The 21,307-nt window shown below is 38.1% G+C and overlaps 1 protein-coding gene across 7 annotated transcripts in view; it reads left to right on the top strand.

The window, feature by feature from the left end:
• Positions 1 to 21,307, top strand: part of UCHL3 (ubiquitin C-terminal hydrolase L3) — a 112,039-nt gene that overhangs the window by 51,416 nt on the left and 39,316 nt on the right. For 2 of the 7 annotated variants that reach the window (XM_070239884.1, XM_005601275.4), the window contains exon 2: positions 19,772 to 19,900. In XM_070239884.1, coding sequence (XP_070095985.1) covers positions 19,826 to 19,900 — 75 coding nt within the window. In that variant the 5' untranslated portion in view covers positions 19,772 to 19,825. Of the gene's footprint in view, positions 1 to 5,885; positions 6,031 to 6,126; positions 6,149 to 19,771; positions 19,901 to 21,307 lie in introns of those variants that run through there. The other 5 variants (XM_070239883.1, XM_070239886.1, XM_070239882.1 and 2 more) reach the window with 5 other exon arrangements.

The raw sequence follows: 21,307 nt of genomic DNA on the forward strand, positions 1-21,307 counted from the left end.
ACAATTCCTTAAAAAGGCGGATAGCCTTGAGCAGATAAAGCAAAACAGTTGCTTATTTCACTTCAAGGTTGGAGAAATTGACAAATCCTTCAGAATATAAGAAAGAAATTTATAGGATGAGAGAGTAGTTTTTGAGTCACAGGTACTTTTGTTAAAACACCAAATATCAATTTGTCAAAAATTTCCTACTGTTTCTGAATAGAAGCTGATGAATTTTCATTGGTTGGTGAAAAAATGAAATTATGAGTTTAGCAAAGTAGGAAATGGTGACAAACCCTGATATTCTTTGACAGCCATCAAAGCTGATCTGTCAATGTTAAAATTACTAAAAGTGCATGGGTTATATAAATAAGTGGCATGGCACTATCTTTAATTTAAAACTGTAAAATGATACTTAAGAATAAAATCTTCCCCAATGATGATAGTGTGCATACTCAAAAGAATGGATGTACAATGTTTGCATTGTACTGGCTAAAATAACATGGAATAGACTACTAGGAGCCCTACATATCTCACCATGCATGTTAGTTCTTAACGTAGCTCATAGACAGGTATCTCGATGGTTAAAGAATGAGGGGAAGTGTAGTTGATTTGGTTATTTTTGCTGGTGACATGCAATCCTTCAATGCTTCAGTCAAAAACAATTTAAAAACTATTCGCGGTTATTAGAAAAACATCTGTTGATGCCCTTGGGTAAAATCTAGAAATAACCAATACGCAAACTTGCATAATGGGTGTCAATGGCATGGAAGAAAATCCCAGAGACAATATTAGAGCACTCCTTTAAGAAAGACTAGGTCCTCAATGCTCTTGAAGGCCCAAGGGAAAAACATGGTCATTGGTGACTCTGCTTTGAAAACTATTCAGCAGAATTAGACCTTAATATGAAGACATTTTAGGAGTATATTAAATAATCAAACTTGTATTTTTACATACATAATAAAAATGTATCTAAAAGTTCTTTCAAAGTTAAAAAATTCTGTTTATGAAGAAACATTGTGTAATGTTTTAATTGGAAGTTATTTTTCTTTCTTAAGGGTAAATAAAATTTGTGCATGTTACCATTAATGGCCTCTCAGATTTGATGAAATATGGTTATTATATTTTTCATCTGTATCATGTGGTGAAAATGTTGGGAAGCACTGGAATAGATAATAAATGTCGTAAGAGTTTTGAGGGGCCGGCTCCGGGGCCGAGTGGTTAAGTTCGCGTGCTCCGCTGCGGCGGCCCAGGGTTCGGATCCTGGGCGCGGACATGGCACCGCTTGTCAGGCCATGTTGAGGCGGCATCCCACATCCCACAACTAGAAGGACCTGCAACTAAGATATACAACTGTGTACGGAGGGGGGCGGGGGCGGGGGGGGGGGTTGGGGAGATAAAGTAGAAAAAAAAAAGATTGGCAACAGTTGTTAGCCCAGGTGCCAATCTTTAAAAAAAAAAAAAAAGAGTTTTGAAAAAGAATTTTAGGATTGATCCAGAATGAAAAGACTATGAAGTAATAACCAATAACTACTTGAAAAGTGTTCAAGTTCATTAGTGATCAATAAAAATAAAATGAGATATCTTGACCTTCCAATAAGGTCTAGGATTTCTCTCTCGTAGGCTCCACTCTTGTGCTCCTCACTGTTACCTCTTTTTATTTATCCCCTCATTCTCATCCTCTCTCTTTCTTCCTCTTTCCTTCCCTCCTCCTCCAAACCTCCTCATATTCTTCTCTCACAAGAGAGGTTTACCAATGACCTCTTCTGGCTTGACCTCCTGCGGACTCTGATGCCCTTGAAGTCTCAGTCTCCAGTCTAAGTGGCTCATCAACGCTTTGACATTTTTCTGAATAGGCAGTTCATTCCTAAGAGGAATTCTGGCATCTGCTGTTGCAACAATGTTTTTTTTACCTTGTTAAAACTGCATTTAGAAAGTTTATAGAAGATATACTACACTAAAGACTCCCAATTCTCAAACTTCTACTCATGTCAGGACATATTTATTTTAAAGTCACTGTCCTGTATATAAGAAATGCTTAAACTGTTGACCCGTAATTACCCCCGGAGTAATTTACAGCTTATTTACTTCTTTTTAGCCTCCTCCAACCCCCGGCTTATTTTCTGAGTACCAGACCCTAGCTTGTCGGCATCAGTGCTGCTCTTGTTGCTTTCTTGCTTTGAAAAGAATTCTAGATCTGGCTGCAGGAAACCTAGTTTGAAGTCCCATTCGGCCACTTGTGCAACCTTGGTAAACAACTTAAACCCTCCAAGCCACAGTTGCGAGCCGCAGTTCTGTTGTTTGAAATGTGGTGACATCTCTATCTTACCTGCCTACTTTACACTGTGGTCAGGATCAAATAAATATATGAGGGATGTCAAAGTTTCTATTAAGTGTAAAGCCTGAATCAAGTGTCAATAGATGTTATTGTTTCATTGCTAAAATAACACCTCACTTAGCTAACATAATGAAACAGTTCAGCAACAAGCTAAAGTTGCATTAATGTATACATTAAAAGTTTTTTGGAGGTAAAACTACACATTTTTATTTGGTTATTAGAATTTTGGGCAGGTGTATCAATTAGCTGGCTACTCCTTTTAATTTGATTATTAAAATTTGGGGCAGGTATAGCAATTAGCTGTTGCTGTGTGAACCCTCCTCCACCCCCAAATTTCCAATGTCATCCTACAAGCGAACATTTATTTAGCTTGCATGTCTGGGGGTTAGCAGTGGGTTAGTCCAGCTAGGCTGGGCTCAGCTGAGCAGGTTCTGCTATGCGCCATGTGTCTCTTACTCTCTTCCTGGGACCAGCAGGCTAGCCCATGTACGTTCTTCCCAAGGCTATGATAGAAGTGCAAGACAGCAAGCAGAAACACAAGCTTGTTAAGGCCCGGACTTCAAACTGACATACCATTATTTTTGCCCCATTTTATTACTCAAAATAAGTCACAAGGATGAACTCAATGTCAAGGAGTGGGGAAATACACAGTTGATTCCATTATTTATGGTAGTTATGGAATATAAAGTCACCATGAACACTGAATTGGTAAATACTGAACCCCTGCTCCTAGAGGAAACACAGGTTCGTTTCCTGTGAGCTTCTGGTCACTTTTTCATCAACAGATCAATACATAACCCAATACAAACCCAATACATGTGTGTTTTTATTTGAAGACACCTCACTAATATATATTGTTGATTTATTAACACTGAACTCAGGGCCAACAGCACCATAACTCATGTCCAAAGGAACTTATCTAACACACATATTTTCTCTATGAGGCACATCATAGCCTTTTTTCACTTAGGAACACGAGACAGCACATGAGTACAACGCTTGGGGCCATTCTATACAGTGAAATCACCAACAAAAAGCACAAAAATGCAAAAAATGTGGCACGAAATAGACTGCAAAAATGACACCTGTTTCCAGTATAAGACCTGAAACAAGACAGCAGAGCATTGCCTTGTTCAACCTCAGCTGGGAACTCAAATTTTTGCCACTCGGTGCACATCTGCAAATGCCTGTGAAAGCACCAGAAGAGTATTGATTTGGGGGATACAAATAAATTTTAGCAAGTAGGTGTACTTGAAATGTAGTATCCATGAATAATGAGGATCAAGCCTACTTTGCCCCTTAGTGGAAAAAACTTCAATGTTATATGGAAAAGGATATGGATAAAGGGAGAGTTAACACATTGAGGGCAATAATGCAGACTCTTGGGCCCCATCTCAGACTTCTTGAATCAAAATCTGCATTTCAAATTCCCCAGGTATTTGCGTGCATATTCAAGTTTGAGAAGTATTGCCCTCAATACCATGGTAGGTACACCCACGCCAGAGGGTGGAAGTTAAACCCTACAAACATTAGAGTCTTACCACATCACTAACGTTTTTATGGGTCCAAAAGTCTGAAGCATGCTGGGACAACCTCTCTAAGGTGAAGGATAAGTTATTGCATCTTGTAATTCCTATTAATAGAGAAGAGACAGAGCATTTGGTGGGCCTCTTTGGCTTTTGGGGGTAACATATGCCACATCCGGGCATACAGCTCCAATGCATTTATTGGGTGACGTGATGGCTGCCACTTTGAATGGGTCCCTGATCAGGAGAGTGCTCTGCAGCAAGTGCATGCTGGAATGTAAGCTGCATTGTTATTTGGTCCTATGTCTTAGTAGATCCAACCGCGCTAGAGAGATCCATGGTGGATAAGGATGCGGTATGGAGTCCTAGGCAAGCCCTAACAAGAGAGTCAAAGTGCAGAATCTCAGGGTTCTGGAGCAAGGCCGTTCTTTTGACAGCAAGTGATTTAAAAAGCAGCCTTTGGCATGCCACTGAGAGCCTGGCCACACAACTCAAGTGATTATGCAACTATAGCTGCCCATAAGGAGCTGGAGATTTCAGATTTACCAAGTCACAGTTAGGTGGGTATCGCGGCAATCTATCAGTTAGAAAAGGAGAAATAGTAGTCATGGGATTGGAAATAACCTTGAAGGGTGAAGAACAGTGACTAGAAGAACATGAACGTGAGAGTTGGAAGTTCCCCAAGAAAGGCAAGCTCAGTATAATAAAGTTATCTTTTTCTTGCTCTCTAATCACTCCTCTCCCTGAATTCCTTCTCTTGGGTGCAGAGTAGTAATACGCACTCTCCTCCAGGTCCAATCTCTGGAGTCATCACTGACAGTTCCTGCTTCATCAGAGGGATACCCCCTTAAAACAGTATCTCTTTAGTCTGTGTCTGCGTCTCCACCTCCATGGCTGCTGTCTTAAGTCCCTCATCATTTCCCTGTTGCAAACTTTCCACATAATTGACAAACCGGGTTTCTGCCTATCTGATTATCCCATTCATTCCTCAAATATTTTTTGAGCATCTACTATCTATAAGGCACCGGGTTGGGCCTTGGGGAAACATTGTGAGGAATTAAAGACATTGCTGCAGGCCTCATGGAATTTACAGTCTCGTGGAGGAGAAAGACGAAAATCCTGCTTAAGATCCTTCAGTGGTTCCCTGCTGTTTTCAGGATGAAGCCCAGATGTCTCGACCTCCCTGTCCCTGCTTCTCTCTCCAGCATCACCTCTAACCACTGCCCCTTAATCTTGCAGGCTCTGCAGCCACAATACACAATTTCTCTTATTCTGAGCACCCTCCTTTCTGCCTAGCTAATGTTTACTGTCTCTCAAGGGTTCAGTCCATCTGTCCACCTTCTTCAGGAAGCCTTCTAGACACTCCCTTCCCTCTTGAGCTGCATTTCTCTGTAGTTTCATCACATTTCATGCTACCACTATCACATACGTATCACACTTTATTGGAATTTTTCGTTCTGTACACATCTACTCTATTGGTGAGCACAGCTTTGTGTAACCAACACTTAACGCAGTCTGATTTATAACAGGTACTTGTTTTCATTAAAGGGAACTGAGTAGATATGTAGAAATGCTCCCTACTCTTCAAGAGCAGACAAGGCCAACACATCACTTGTGACCCCTGATAAAGGATCATCTGGGGGGCACAACTCCCAGGCATTCTCTGGCCTTGGGGCCTCCTTCCTTCCTGGGCCCTCCCTCGCAGAATAAGACTCAGTCAACGCGCCCCCTAGCGCCTCCTGCTGACACTGCAGGAGTGGAAGGGCGCGGCGAACACGCGGTCCCAGACCCTGGAGCGGCGCATGCGTAGCACGCGAGCGCTCGGCTCGGATAGGAAGAGTCCAAGTGTGAGGGGAGCGGGCTGTGGATTCAGATTCTTTTTCGTTCTGCAATAGGAAGGGACTCCTATCCTTTTCCTCTTCGATCATATCTTAATTTAAAATGTAATGCTTGACGTGTGGCTCTGCAGGAAGCGAGAAAGGGGCTAGAGTGTTGTCAAACTCTTCTTCGTCCTTCAGCACCCCTCCCGGGGGCCGTGGGTTGGACGGTCCCAGGTCAGGGCGCGCGGGGGCGGAAGCGGCGGAGCCGGCGCCAGCGGCTGCTGTCAGAGCTGGAGAGGGGCCGGGCGGAGCGGCCATGGAGGGTCAGCGCTGGCTCCCGTTGGAGGCCAATCCCGAGGTGAGCGCAGCTCGGATCTCGGTCTGAGGACTCGGGCAGGGACGGAGGGAACCGGGCTGCCACAGCTAGTCCAGGGTAGTTTGTCTCTAAATCGTGTTCTCTGTTTCGTTTTCAGGTCACCAACCAGGTGAGTGAGGTGTCTGTCACTCGGGACCCCGGAGTCCTCCCTGCCCGCCTACACCTTCACGCTCCCTAGGAGTCTGGGATTTAATTCCGTGAGGGCCCTTCCTGCCCTGCTTCAGGCGGGGATGCCTCTTTTATGGCTGTCTCCCTGCCCACCTGGCTCCTGGAGATGCTTCCAGCTGCCTCAGCCCCTCTGTTTCCATTCCCTCGTCATCCTGTTTCTTGGGGTCTCTGAGGATTGAAGGCCGTTCACCCTATATTCCTATTCCTCTTCCCTCTTCGTTTTGCCTCCTGTAGTGCCGATTCCATAATTTTCCCACCCCTGTACCTTCAGGGTGACTAATTTGCCTACACTATCTGACTCCAAGCTTTGTAAACTCGCCCACCCAGTCCTTGTAATTCCACCCACCGCCTGCACTATGAAATCATCTTCCAATCATCTTCTCTTGCCCCATCCAGTCACTTCTCTTCCCCGCCACACCCCCTTTCTCTTCCAGTCTCTTTAAACTGGAATTTAGTTGCTTTTCTGCCATAGAATTCTCAATATGATCATTTCCACGCTATTCTTTGCAACCTACAACCCTTAAAGTTCGTCCGAGTATCCGAGGTTTGAGTTTGGGGAGGGATGAGGGAACATCTCCCGGCCACTCGATTGAAAGAACAGTAAGTGCTACCAGGTATAAACTTTTGATTTCCTTAGGTGTATTTTGTCTTACTCTGTTTTTCATTCTTAACAGCTCGTTGACTTTTTACTGCCCTGCTAGTTTATCGTATGATACACTTTTCCCCTCATAATCTTCCTTCTCATCACCAAGGAATAATGATTCATCATATACTTAATTGATTTTTGGCTTTCAAAGCTTCTAGAAAATTCCTTATACAAAGAAAGTAGATAGAAATGCTTTATCTTAATATTGGCAGCAAACCCTTTATCTTCTCATTGAGGCTGATAAGCTTTGAAATGACTTCTTGCCCCACCTGTTGTCTCTTTAGTAATCTAGAAATGTGCAAAGCTTAAAGCCCAGCGTATATCTTTTATATTATTCCTGAGGCGGTGTTTCCTATAGATGTCAATTTTCTTTTGTTTCCCTTGCTTTGAAATTTGCTGGGGTTTTTTTGTCTTAAAGCATTTTGACCACTTTGCAAAAAGAAAAATCTTCAGGCCGAAGAAGTTAGTGTTTGCAAGTTCTAATTTAATGCCATAGGAAAGAAGCATATTTCTCTCAGACTTAATTTAAAACTATTTTTACATCTTTTGTGAAAAAAATGAATTTACCATTTATCTCAACTCTGTTCTTTTCCATTGAACTCTGTTCTTTCACCAGTACCACACTGTTTTGATTACTGTAGTTTTTTTTTTTTTTTTTGAGGAAGATTAGCCCTGAGCTAACATCTGCTGCCAATCCTCCTCTTTTTGCTGAGGAAGACTGGCCCTCAGCTAACATCCGTGCCCATCTTCCTCTGCTTTATGTGTGGGACGCCTGCCACAGCATGGCTTGCCAAGTTGTGCCACGTCCGCACCCGGGATACAAACCATTGAACCCCGGGCCACTGAAGCAGAACATGCACACTTAACCGCTGTGCCACTGGGCCAGCCCCTGATTACTGTAGTTTTATAGTGAGTCTTGAAATCAAGTAGCATGAATCCTCCAACTTTGTTTTTTGGGTGTTTTTTTTAAGATTGTCCCTGAGCTAACATCTGTTGCCAATTTTCCTCTTTTTTTTTTTTCTCTTCCCAAAACCCCAGTACATAGTTGTATATCCTAGTTGTAAGTCCTTCTAGTTCTTCTATGTGGGATGCCACCACTGCGTGGCTAGATGAGCAGTGTGTAAGTCGGTGCCCAGGATCCAAACCAGTGAACCCTGGGCAACGGAAGCGGAGCACTTGAACTTAACCACTGCACCACCGGGCCAGCCACCCAACTTTTGTTCTTTTTTTGGAGTTGTTTAGGCTATTTTAATTACTTTGCCTTTCCATATAAATTTTAGAATCAGCTTGTCAGTTTCTACAATTTGTGATTTTGATGGTGAATGTTTGTGGAAATCTATAGATATATTTTGGGGAAAATTAACATCTTAGTATTGAGTCTTGCAATCCATTAAGATGGTGCATCTCATCATTTACTTGGGTCTTCTTTGATTTCTTTTAACAGTGTTATGTAGTTTCAGCAGGTAGATCTTGCACATATTTTGTTAGATTTATAACAAAGTATTTAATGATTTTTGGTGCCATTGTAAATGATACTGTTTTTAAATTTCAGTTTCTAATTGTCCATTGCTGTGTATAGAAATACAATTGATTTTTATATGTTGACTTTGTATCCTGCTGCCTTGCTAAATTCACTTATTCTAGTGGCTTTTTTTTTTGTAGTTGCCTTGGGATTTTCTAAATAGACAGTCATATTCCCTGTAAATAGACTGTTTTATTTCTTCTTCTTCAATCTGTATGCCTTTTATTTCTTTTTCTTATTGCACCAGTTGAGACCTTCAATACAAAGTTGAATATGAATAGAAATTTAATTAACTGACTTAGAATTTGGAGAATTAATAAATTAAGCCACAGATAAACCCCAACAACAATATCTATACTACCCTTTCTTATTTCATCAACTTAAAAGAATCATAGGCCTTTTACTTATCTTAATTTCACTGTTACCATTGGGTAGTTGCGTGTGTTATTATTGTACTCTTAGTTTGAGCAAATACTGTTTTATGTTCTAATATTTCCTAGTTTCTATAAGAATGATCAACACATGTCTGCTATATGCAGATCATTATTAACCGTGAGACCTTAACTAGTATCCATGTATCTCAGTAAATGTGGTTGAATATGATGGGGACAGAGGACATCCTTGTTTTGTTCTGGCCTTTAGGGGGAAAACATTTCATCTTTCATTAGATATGTTAGTTGTAGGGTTTTGGTAGACGCTTTTTATCAGATAAGGAAGTTCCTTTCTTTTCCTAGTTGCTGAGGGTTTTTATCATGAATCAGTGTTGAATTTTCTCAAATGACTTTTCTGCATCTCTTAAGATAATCATTTAAGGAAGAAAAACTACCAGTTTTACATAAACATAGAAGAAGGGGACACTTCTCAACTCTTTTTATGGCCAGCGTTACCAGACAAGCCATGATAAGAAAAACTGCCCTCCGCTATCCCTCAGGAACATGGATGTAAAAATCCTTAACAAAATATTAGGAAATAGAGTGCAGCAGTATGTAAAAAGGATAATGTGTCATGACCAAGAGCTGTTTATCCTGGTATTACAAAGCTGGTTCACTATTTCAAAAGTCAATCTGTAAATAACCATATCAACAGACTAAAGACAAAACTATTTAGATAGTATTTTTATTTATTTTAGTAAGATGTAAGCTAATATAACTGAAAGCTTATGTTCTGTGATTCAGCTGGTATTTGACTTTATTCCTAAGTAATCTTGATAAACTATAAAACACATTTACTCGTTAACATTAATTAAATAATATTTGGTGGACACCTTTTATAATACCAGGTATCTGAGCAGAAGCTGCTTATACTTTGGTGATTAAAATATTCATGGTTTTCTGCTTTTCAATCCAGTGGGAAGACCAACAATAAAGTTAGCAAAAAAATAAATTAGCAATTATTATAAGTGCAGTGAAAAAAATTAGCAGGGTACTGTGATGAACACCGTCTGGGAAAACATAATAGGTTGGATGGTGACAGGAGGTCACTTTGAGGTGATGTAAACAGAGAAAAGATGTTATTAGTATATAATTGTACGCTATTTCTGACATGCTTTGGCATGATTCAGTTTGTTTTAGATTTATTTATTAAAGAAGTAATGTACTTTTGGTGGGAAAATGGGCAAGAATGTAAGAAGTGATTAGTTTTAACCAAAATTTTTGTGGTTGTTTCTTTATTCTCTCTGTGTTAGTAGCAGAACCAAGAATAGAAAATGAATAGAAATTTAATTAACTGACTTAGAATTTGGAGAATTAATAAATTAAGCCACAGATAAACCCCAACAACAATATCTATACTACCCTTTCTTATTTCATCAACTTAAAAGAATCATAGGCCTTTTACTTATCTTAATTTCACTGTTACCATTGGGTAGTTGCGTGTGTTATTATTGTACTCTTAGTTTGAGCAAATACTGTTTTATGTTCTAATGTTTCCTAGTTTCTATAAGAATGATCAACACATGTCTGCTATATGCAGATCATTATTAACCGTGAGACCTTAACTAGTATCCATGTATCTCAGTAAATGTGGTCAGCGTGATTTCTTTTGTTGGTGAATATGCTGTCAGTCCCTTCAAAGAATATTTTGTCATGCTACAGATAGAACTTAGAATAAAATCAGTTAAGTGATAGAAAAAATTTATTGAAAAATTTGAACTCTTATTTATATGTGCATTTAAAGAAGTAATAGCAGCTTGTAGCTGATGGAAAGTTACAGATAATTAAGCATCAGGAAGGATAACCTTTTTAAAAAGTACAGTTTGTGATATGGACAATCATGGCATATCTTTTTATGACCATACTAGATTTTCATCTTGATTATGTTTTGTGACTTGAGTACAGTACAGCCACATTATGTGTATTTTAAATATTATTGTGTATTAGAACCAGTCATTTTTGATATGGAACCCCCCTAGAAATATTCCCAATTGTAATTTTATTGAAGAGGCAACATATTTTCTGGCGTGATGTATAATGTCCAAAGGAAAATAAATTTACTTTAAGATAACTATTTTATTTAGCTTTGATGCTTAGAGTTAGAAAAGAGTTAGGGATCATATGCTGGGTTATTGCCATAAACATACAAAAATTCGCTAGTTAGTAGATCCTATCTTAGAAAAAACGCCTTGTTACCTTGTCCCCCTGTAGCTACTGCCTCATCTCTGTTTCCCTCTTTATAAATATTCCTCAAAGAATTATTCATAGGAGCTGTTGCTACTTTCTCTGATTTCTCTGATTTTTTTCTGTGTTCACTCCTGTCTAGCTGCTTCTATCCTCACCATTTCAAGTAACTACTTTTGTCAAGTTTACCTCCAGTTGTCCATCAGTCCTCCCATTGAAACCGTACAGAGTAAATCTAATTGCTCTTACATGATATTGCTAAAAATATCTGGGATGAGGATCATAATAATTTAAGTCTTCTCTGAACATGCCCAGATTCTCCAGCTGGGATGTCTTCCAAAACCTTTTCCAGATCCAGTGATCTCCTATCTGTCACCGTATTTCTTGACCTCTCAGCAACATTTGGTAGAGGAGCCCACTTCATCCTTCTTCAAAGTTTATCTTTTCTTGTCTTCTGTGATAATTCTGGTTTTCCTCCTGTTTCTCTGACTGCTTCCTAGATTTGTCTTTGCTACATCATCTCCCAGCTTCTAAGGAGTTCCTCGGAACTTTGTCCAAGACTGCTAATCTTTTTTATGTGCATTCTCTCCCTAGTGATGTTTTCTATCATATAGCATTAATACTATCAATTGTCACATAATTGGTCCCCTGTTCCTCTAAGCCCTGACTTCTCACCAATTTGGAAACCTTTATTTTCAACTATTTCTTTGATATCTCCATTTGGATGTTTTATAGATACCTCAAACTTAACATGGCTGAAAAAGAAATCTGGATTTACATCCTATCACCTCTCCTCCAAACCCATTTCTTCCGCATCTTCCAAGGGCACCACCATTTATGCAATGCCTAAGTCAATGGCATTGATTCTTTTTCACACCTATGCAACTTTGAAGAGACCATACTGTAATGATTTGATTTCTTAGGTTTGAATCTCTGCTCTAAGACCATGGCAGTTACCTAACCTCTTTGTACCTCAGTTTCTTAGTTTGTTATAATCTCTTCTAATCTTAGAAAATTGTTGTAAAGATTAAACAAATTGCTACATCTAAAGTATGTAAAACATTGTGTAAAACAAAGCACACACTTTGAATGTTAGCTATTTTTAGTATTCTTGTCTTTTCCTAACTTCTCACATCAATTGATCTGCAGTTCTTGTATACTCTTCTTTCAAAATGTATTCTAAATCTGGCCATTCTCTCCATTTCTACCACAACATCCCAAGCCACCATCACCCTTAATTTGGACAACTACAGTAGCCTCCTAACTAATTTTTCTGTTTCTCCCTTTACTTCCCTAAAATCTGTTCTTCATATACGTACACCCAAAATAGTTTTATAAAAATGCAGATCACATCTTGTGTCTCCCTGCGTAAAACACTGAAAGCACAAAATGGTTTTCCACTGCTTGTCCTTAGAATATAATTCAAGCTTCTTACGGTGGCCTGATGAGGAGGTATAGCCTACCTCTCTCCCATTCGTGCTGGGCTCCTGTCTTTGAATGCCAAACCAGGTCTTGATGTAGAGTCTTTGTATTTCCTCATCCTTTGCTTGAATTGTACTTATCTGGGTTGTTTCATGGCTGGTTCTTTCTTGTCATTTCTTTCTTAACTCAGTCTCCTCCTCAGTGAGTCTTTCCTTGATTACACAGCTAAAATGCTGCTTTCCCCGCAAATCTGTGCTGACATCATGTCTTGATTTATTTTCTTCCTAATAACTTACCACCTTGTGAAATGATGTTGGTTATGTATTTATCTGTTTGTTGTGTGTATCCTACCACTAGGATGCAAATTATATGAGAGCAAGGCCATGTCTGAAGTACTAAGAATGGTGCCTGGCCCATAGGATGCTCTCAACAAATAGTTATTGAATGGAAGAATGAATAAATCTTACATAGCTGCTTTCCTGCTCCAGAAAATCTTTCTCAAAATTATCTTTAATGTGGTCATGAATCTTTTACTTGAATATTTCAATGAGCAGCATTCTGTCTCATAAGGTGGTTTAATTTTTTATTGTAATTATGAAAATAATATAATTAGAAGAATTATATTTCTTTTTATTGAAAGAAAATCTGCTTGTCTATAACTACCTCCAGTTGTCCATCAGTCCTCCCATTGAAACCGTACAGAGTAAATCTAATTGCTCTTACATGATATTGCTAAAAATATCTGGGATGAGGATCATAATAATTTAAGTCTTCTCTGAACATGCCCAGATTCTCTAGCTGGGATGTCTTCCAAAACCTTATCATTCCCGGTCACCTTCTCTTGAGCCTGCTTCTGTTTGTCATTGTCCTTCATAAAATAGGCTTCCCAGAGCTGATATCATATTCCACTCTGAATAATCTGTGTTGAATATAGTGGATTACATTATTCTGAATAATTCTTTTTTTTTTTAAAGCAGACCAGCTTGCATCACTTTTGTTGACAGTTGTGTATTGAGTCCATATGGAGCCTGCAGTGAAGTAAACTCTCTTTTTTCTTAATCTCCACATAAAATGTTTTCAGTATTTCCCCATTCTGTACTTAAATAATTTTATCTTTTTGTTTGTTTGTTTTGCTAAATCTCTATTAGAATTCATTTGGCTAGTTTCCAGGCTTTAAGAACCATTATTTTCTCATGTGACTATTTAGTTATTCTTCTAGTCCTGCATCTAGCAATTACTACTTGTATACTTTTACCAATGGTAATATCAAGCAATTGCTAGACAAGTATAATTCCTGTCATAACCCAAATCATTAATAAATAGTAACAAGGCAGAATTTGTTGTTGCCCTGAGCAGGCTGTTAAAGACTAGAGAAAGTGGCTTTAGAACAAATTTGAAAGGAAGGTGAATTTTATTTTTCAGTTTTTTTCTTTTTTAATTTATAGAATCAGGGTTTTTGTTATTTGACTATAATCTAAAGAATGAGGAGGAATACATTGTAAATTAGGGGCAGAAGCTAACAGTTTTTCAGATAGAAAACTCCAGTTGTGTGTGAGAAACCTGGAGGGAAGAAATGGTCGTAAACCCTTTGAGAACTTGAGTTCATTGTGGCTAAAGATAGAGAACAAAGTACAATAAACATACTTTAAGCAGTGGGAGATGAAGCTAGAAGAGTAAATAGGTAGCAGAACACCCAGAGCTTTGCATGTGGGTTCTGGGAGCGTGACCTTGAAAAATCATGTAACCTCCCAGACTCAGTTTTCTCATTTGTGAAAGGATGCAATAAAACCTGTCTTGCCAGGTGCAGTAAAGGTGAAGAGCATTAAAGCTCCTGGCATGGTTTCTGATACATGATACTCTTAAACAATATTTACAAGTAATTTAAAATATTCGTCGTTCAGTGGGAAATTTATCATTGGACCATAGAATAAAAAGGATAAGTTGACCAAGGTTCTTTTATGGGCACGTATTCTAATTTACTAATTATTTTTTTTGATTGGCCAAAATTTTAGAGGCATTGTGAAAATTATTGAGCTAATCAGTCAGAATTTTTTGTTATTTTCTTACCCAGTGTTCAGAGAAGCCGGAAGATGGGAATTAGAGGTTACAGAAGTCTCTTTTATTTGGCTTGATGCAAACAGGATGCTTCTACTTGTGTAGAGATAGCTTTGCAAATACATATGTAGAATACTTTTCTTTGTGAGTAGTCTGGAGAGATTTTTTTGGTTTAGTTTTTAGACTTATTTTGGATCTTCTCCCGGTTTTGTAAATTTAAATAAAATACACATGTGTATCAGTTCTATAGATTTGTGTCTTAGAAATTACTTGTAACTCTTGTAAAAATAACACTTTTCAAAAATACTGGAAAATAGAAAGTTGAGTTCACACCACCCAAGCTAACTGCTGTTAATGTTTTAGAGAACTTCCTTCTAATCTTTCTCTATTTGCATATGATTATCAAACAAGTGGGGTTCTTTTTTTTTTTTACTTATAAAAGTAGGACAATTTCATGATTTAAAAAAAAGTGAGAGGTAAGAGTTGAAGACCCTTTTCCCACCCTTTCTCCACTTCCCAGAGGTAGTTACTATGAATAGCGGCTTTTATTCTTTTTATTCGTATGATGACTTCCTGTGTGAGTCTGACTCATAACAATCTGGAGTCAGAGGATGCAACCAATGACTTAATAGATATTAATGAATTGAACGCCTTTATATCAATCTCACTTGAGTAGCAAATGAGTATAACGTTAAGGGAAAAGTATGATTCCAGTTAAAATGTACTCGTTTTTATATTTAACCTGCTATTTAATCATCGAGTTTGTTCTCAGTTTGATAGTAATTAGTCTCACTACAGTTGCTGCCTTTGGAAGTCGGTACTTTTTATACTCATTACCTTTGGCTGAAGTGAAGTAAGTTTGCAACTTATTTCACTGTGGTAAGGTACCAATTTTGGCCAGACCGTTTTTTCACTGAGATGTTTAACTGTTACTTTCAGTTTGTAGTACAGATGTGAAGTTACTGTTATGTGTACCATCTTGTTTTATAGCTTTAGAACAATACAGCTTTTGGGATACATAAAATTAACGAATTTAAATCCTCTTATCAGGGTTTATGATACTTTTCCTTGACAGTATGCCTTTTAGGGCCATCAATCCTGTGTAGGTAGTGTTTGGAGTTGATTAAGTGAATGCCTGATTTTTGATTTGGAGCCAAATATATCTTTCCTACTTCTTTAACTTGGCACAAGTAAAAGCAAATACTTATTGGATATTCATTATAAACATAGCTTAATGGACGTATGTAGACATAAAGGTGGCTAGATTATCTATTAAAATAAAGATGTAATCTTTTTTTTTTTTGCTGGGAAAGATTTGCCTTGAGCTAACGTCTGTTACTAATCTTCGTCTCTTTTTTTTTCCTCCCCAAAGCCCCAGTATGTAGTGTTTATTCTAGTTGTAGTTTTTGTTTTGTTTTAAAGATTTTATTTTTCCTTTTTCTCTCCAAAGCCCCCTGGTACATAGTCGTATATATTTTTAGTTGTGGGTCCCTCTAGTTGTGGCATGTGGGACGCTGCCTCAACATGGCTTGATGAGGGGTGCCATGTCCACGCCCAGGATCTCAACCAGCAAAACCCTGGGCCACCGAAGCGGAACGCACGAACTTAACCACTTGGCCACGGGGCTGGCCCCTTGTTGTAGGTCCTTTTAGTCCTTCTACATGAACTGCTGCCACAGCATGGCTACTGACAGACGAGTGGTGTGGTTCCACGTGCAAGAACCAAACCCACTGTGCTTAAGTGGAATGTGCTGAACTTTAACCACTAGGCCGTCAGGGCTGGCTCTAAAGGTAGAATCTTCAGTTCAACAAATGTAGCTTGAGTGTCTGTGGTTCCGCCAGATACAGTGCTAGACAATGGGCTTAAAAGATGAGTAAGACACAGTTCCTTCCCTTGACTTTGCAGTCAACTTTAATCCTTTTTGGTTTTCAAATAGAATTGAATATTGAGAGGTACAGACTAAGAATTTTGGAGAAAGTGGAGAAGGGAGAAGAAAGTAATTTGGAGTGCTTTACTGAACTTTATTAAAGTCTGGAATGATGAATATGAATCAGATGAAGGATAGGTATAATGTGGAGGAGTCTGTTGATTTCTCTGTTCCCAAACTGTTGTAGAGCATGTGACTTGATGAGCCTAAAAGATGTTGAGCTTATTCTGCCAAGAGAAGCTTTTTAATTCATGGTGTTGGGAAAACTGTACAGCCACATGCAAAAGAATGAAAGTAGACCATTCCCTTACACCATGCACAAAAATCAACTCAAAATGGATTAAAAACTTGAATGTAAGACCCGAAACCATGAGACTTCTAGAAGAAAACATAAGCAGTACGCTCTATGACATTGGTCTGAGCAGCATATTTTCAAGTCCCATGTCTGACCAGGCAAGGGAAACAAAAGGAAAAATGAACAAATGGGACTACATCAAACTAAAAAGCTTCTGCACAGCAAAGGAAACCATGAACAAAATGAAAAGACAACGTAACAATTGGGAGAATTTATTTTCAAACCATATATCAGATAAGGGGTTAATATCCAAAATATACAAAGAACTCATACAGTTCAACAACAAAAAGCCAACAATACAATTAGAAAATGGGCAAAAGACCTGAACAGAGATTTCTCCAAAGAAATATACAGATGGCCAACAGGCATATGAAAAGATGCTCAACATCATTAGCTATCAGGGAAATGCAAATCAAAATTACAATGAGGTATCAGCTCACTCCGGTCAGAATGGCTATGTGGGGACTGGAATGGCCACCCCAAGATATGTCTCTTTGGCATGAGGGCTATTTGAGGCTGGTTTCTTTGCAGACAGGAAAGCAACTAAAAAGTAGAACTAAATCTCTATCTGTAAAGGTGCCTCCCTCTCTGTACCAGGAAGGAGAAAGGAGATGACCTTCTCTCTACAAACTCTTAATCAACGCCAGAGGCAAGGACTTAAATCTGTATTTTATTGTGCTTGTCTGGTAACCTCCTGTAACTGACTTCCTTCCCCCTCCCAACGTTGGCATTTCTTTAAGGATTAAGCATCTTTCCTTAGGCTAGGAACTGATTACTGCGCTCACCTGTGATCACCCAGCTCAAGACAATAGACTTGCCTCCTGCTACGCCCTCAGAGATAGCAGACCACTATCTACTGTGTCCATCAAGCGCTGTGCGGACAGGGCAATCTTGTGACTGTTGTGGGAGGGACATTTCAGTCATATGTGAAATATCCTGTTTGGGGCTATATAACCACTCTGTGCACCCCACTTCTGCGGTGCCCTTTCTTCCTTCGGGAAGAAAGGCCCCGGGCCATGGTCCTCATAAAGCTTTGTTTAATTTTCTCTTGCTGTTCTATCTCATGTGAATTTAATTTGTTCTCGGGCCAGTCGAACCCACATTAGATAGAGGAAAAGTCTTCCTCCCCTACAGCTATAATTAACAAGACAGGAAACAACAAATGTTGGAGAGGGTGTGGTGAGAAGGGAACCCTTGTTCACTGCTGGTGGCAGTGCAAACTGGTGCAGCCACTATGGAAAGCAGTATGGCGTTTCCTCAGAAAGTTAAGGATAGATCTACCATATGATCCAGCTATTTCACTGCTGGGTATTTATCCAAAGAACTTGAAAATACAAAGGCATAAAGATACTTGCACCCCTGTGTTCATTGTGGCATTATACACAATAGCCAAGACATGGAAGCAACCTAGGTGCCCATCAAGGGACGAATGGATAAAGAAGATGTGGTATTTATACACGATGGACTACTACTCAGCCATAAGAAATGACAAAATCCGGCCATTTGTGACAACATGGATGGACCTTGAGTGTATTATGCTGAGTGAAATAAGTCAGAGGGAGAAAGTCAAGTACCATATGATCTCACTCACAAGTAGAAGATAAAAACGACAAAAAAAAAAAAAACACACACATAGCATTGGAGATTGGACTGGTGGTTACCATTGGGGAAGGGGAGAGGGGGGAGGGCAAGAGGGGTGATTAGGGTCACATGTGAGAGGATGCACTGTAATTAGTGTTCTGGTGGTGAACATGATGTAATGTATACAGAATTTGAAATATGATGTACATCCGAAAAAATTAAAATTAAAAAAAAAATTTAAAAAAAGAGAAAAAAAGAAAAATATCTAGAACCTTGTTTTTGACCAACCATGTTATCATTAAGTAGGCTTTCTTCTGTGCAGACAGAGCAATGGAGGGCTATGGAGAGTAGCTCTTTAAACAGGGTCTTGTCTTACAGAACCTGGCTGTGTGTGAGATGAATAATACTGTTTATGTAACATGGCATAGTTTCCATTGGTTTCGGAAGACCTCATTTGATCATCAAAGTACATATGATCATTCTTCAGGAAGAAATACCCAAGACACCTTTTTATTTTTAAGTTTCAGATAATGTTAGATGAGTAGATACTATAATATACTCTTGAGGTAAGGTATAATGCATTTTTAATACAAATTTTTTTCCTCTGTTCCTTTTTTTCTATAATCTAAAACTTATTTTGTGATGGTGCACTTTTAAAAATTAGTGGCTTCATTCAGTATAGACATTTACTAAGAATTTATTGTGAAATTGATGTAATTCTCATTATTTTGTTTTTTCTTTCTCTTCTGCAATAGATTAGGGTCTGACATTTTATTTTCCTGTGAAATCTTAAGAGTTTCAAAAAACCACTAATTTTTTGTTATAGTTGTTTTGCCAGATGTAAGAGAGGCAATGAAGTTGAGTAGATTTCATTGTGTACTAGACATCAGGAAGCCAGTAGTTTACTTCTTATATCAAGCATTTTCTGGTGTTCACACAAGTCACTGGACTTTTTTGGCTTTGTATACTCTGTTCATTGATATAATTCATGATATCTATCTATCTGATATCTATCTATCTTTAAAACTTAAGCATCATTTTTGGTAAGTAGGATAAATATTTTGATCTTGTACTAAAATAATTCTTTATTTACTAGAACTTAAATGCATCTCTTTAAAAATCAAGTGCTGGAAATGAGTTTAACGTATCAACCAAATCGACTGGTATGTGTTTGGTGAAGTCTTGACTTATGTTCAATCCCAAAGTAATGAACTTTGAAGAAAGGAGTTTTGCTTACTGTATTATAAATTTTAAGTGTTTGTTAATTGATATAAATAGATGACCCTCTCTTCCCGTCGTATTCATGGAAACTCGCTTTACATCATTCTTATTGAACATCAGTAATATTTGTACCTCGCGTTCCCTTTTGTGTATTGGATACACAGTGCATACATGTTTTTTCCCTGTTAACGCTATACTGTTTTTTCATTCCTTTTACCAGTTTCTCAAACAATTAGGTCTACATCCTAACTGGCAGTTTGTTGATGTATATGGAATGGATCCTGAACTCCTTAGCATGGTTCCACGGCCAGTGTGCGCAGTGTTACTTCTCTTCCCTATTACAGAAAAGGTAATTGTTAAGTAAGATACAGTTTCCAGTAAATGCAAAGTTCTCTTTCAATGATGAATTAAAAATCTGATCTTCTTTAAGAACAGATAACTCCCCTCTTCCATAAATTGAGGAAATTTAGGAAGTGGGGACATCTTAAAAATCTCGTTTTATTGAAGAGATGATGTTTAGATTTTGATTTATAGATTGACAATAAAGCCCTGAGTTAGTCTTTTAAACTTGGGTAGTTTTTTTCCTTTATTAAATATGATTAGTTTGACTCAACTGTATTTTGATGTGACATTTAATCACATTTTGAAGTATATACTTTAGAAATGTTAAGTACTAGAATAATCTTAAATGTCTTAGAAAATTTATGAATAAAGAATATTCAAAATTTCAATATATAAAATATGGAAATTTTTTTCAACATATATGTAAAAAGAAATCTTTTTGGCTTGTTTTAAGGAAGTAGGTGTAGCTAATAACATGGATTAGATTATTTTCAGAATTGATTTGGGTGGGAGTCACTAAACTTAAATATAGTTTAATTGGCAGATTTAGAATCTGTTGGGTATTATAAAAAGCTATTCTTAGATTTCTGTATTTAAATTCAAATCCCCATATTTCAGGCCTTTCTTCTAGAATGATGTCCTGTAGATATATGTATTATGGAGCCAGAACTTTTAAGTTCATTTAAAAACATCTTTTGAGTCTATATCTTTCTGATTTTTATTTTTAAACTTAGAAACAATAGGATGAGCTCGGTAGTTGTAAAACATGAAGAAGTAAATGTTTGGGAAGAAATGAGGTGTTGGTAACTGGGCATATACATGCTGAGGCCATCTTATTTTTGAGGAATAAACAGAGCCAAGTCTCAGAGAAATTAAGAATTAGGCTTTGCTCAGTTCTAGAAATTCCTGGATAATCTTCTTTATGCTAACAACTAATTAACTTCAGTTTAAGATAAAATGAAAAATACTGAAATATTTGTCTGTTGTGTTTAAGGGTTCCACAAAACAAATAATTAAAGAAGGGATATTATTCATAAATGCTGTTTGTAATATTCATAGAAATTTAGAGTTAGGAATTTCTCAGTGGTTATCCACTATTAGACTAAACTCCCACTTTTAGTGATGAGGTGGTGATTATTCTGAAATTTGAGCAAGGACAACCTCTTAAGTTTACTCTCTTGTAGTTCAGTGTTATTTTCACTTTTTTTCCTTTTTTCTTTTTTTTCTGAAGAAGATTCACTCTGAGCTAACATCCGTGCCAGTCTTCCTCTATTTTTTAGTATGTGGCCCATCCGCACAGCATGGCTGCTATCAGAATGGCATGGGTCTCCACCTGGGAACTGAACCCAGGCCACTGAAGTGGAGTGCACCAAACTTAACCACTACGCCACTGGGGCTGGCCCTTCACCATTTT

This window comes from Equus caballus, chromosome 17, assembly GCF_041296265.1.
Source record: "Equus caballus isolate H_3958 breed thoroughbred chromosome 17, TB-T2T, whole genome shotgun sequence".
Taxonomy (NCBI): Eukaryota; Metazoa; Chordata; class Mammalia; order Perissodactyla; family Equidae; genus Equus; species Equus caballus.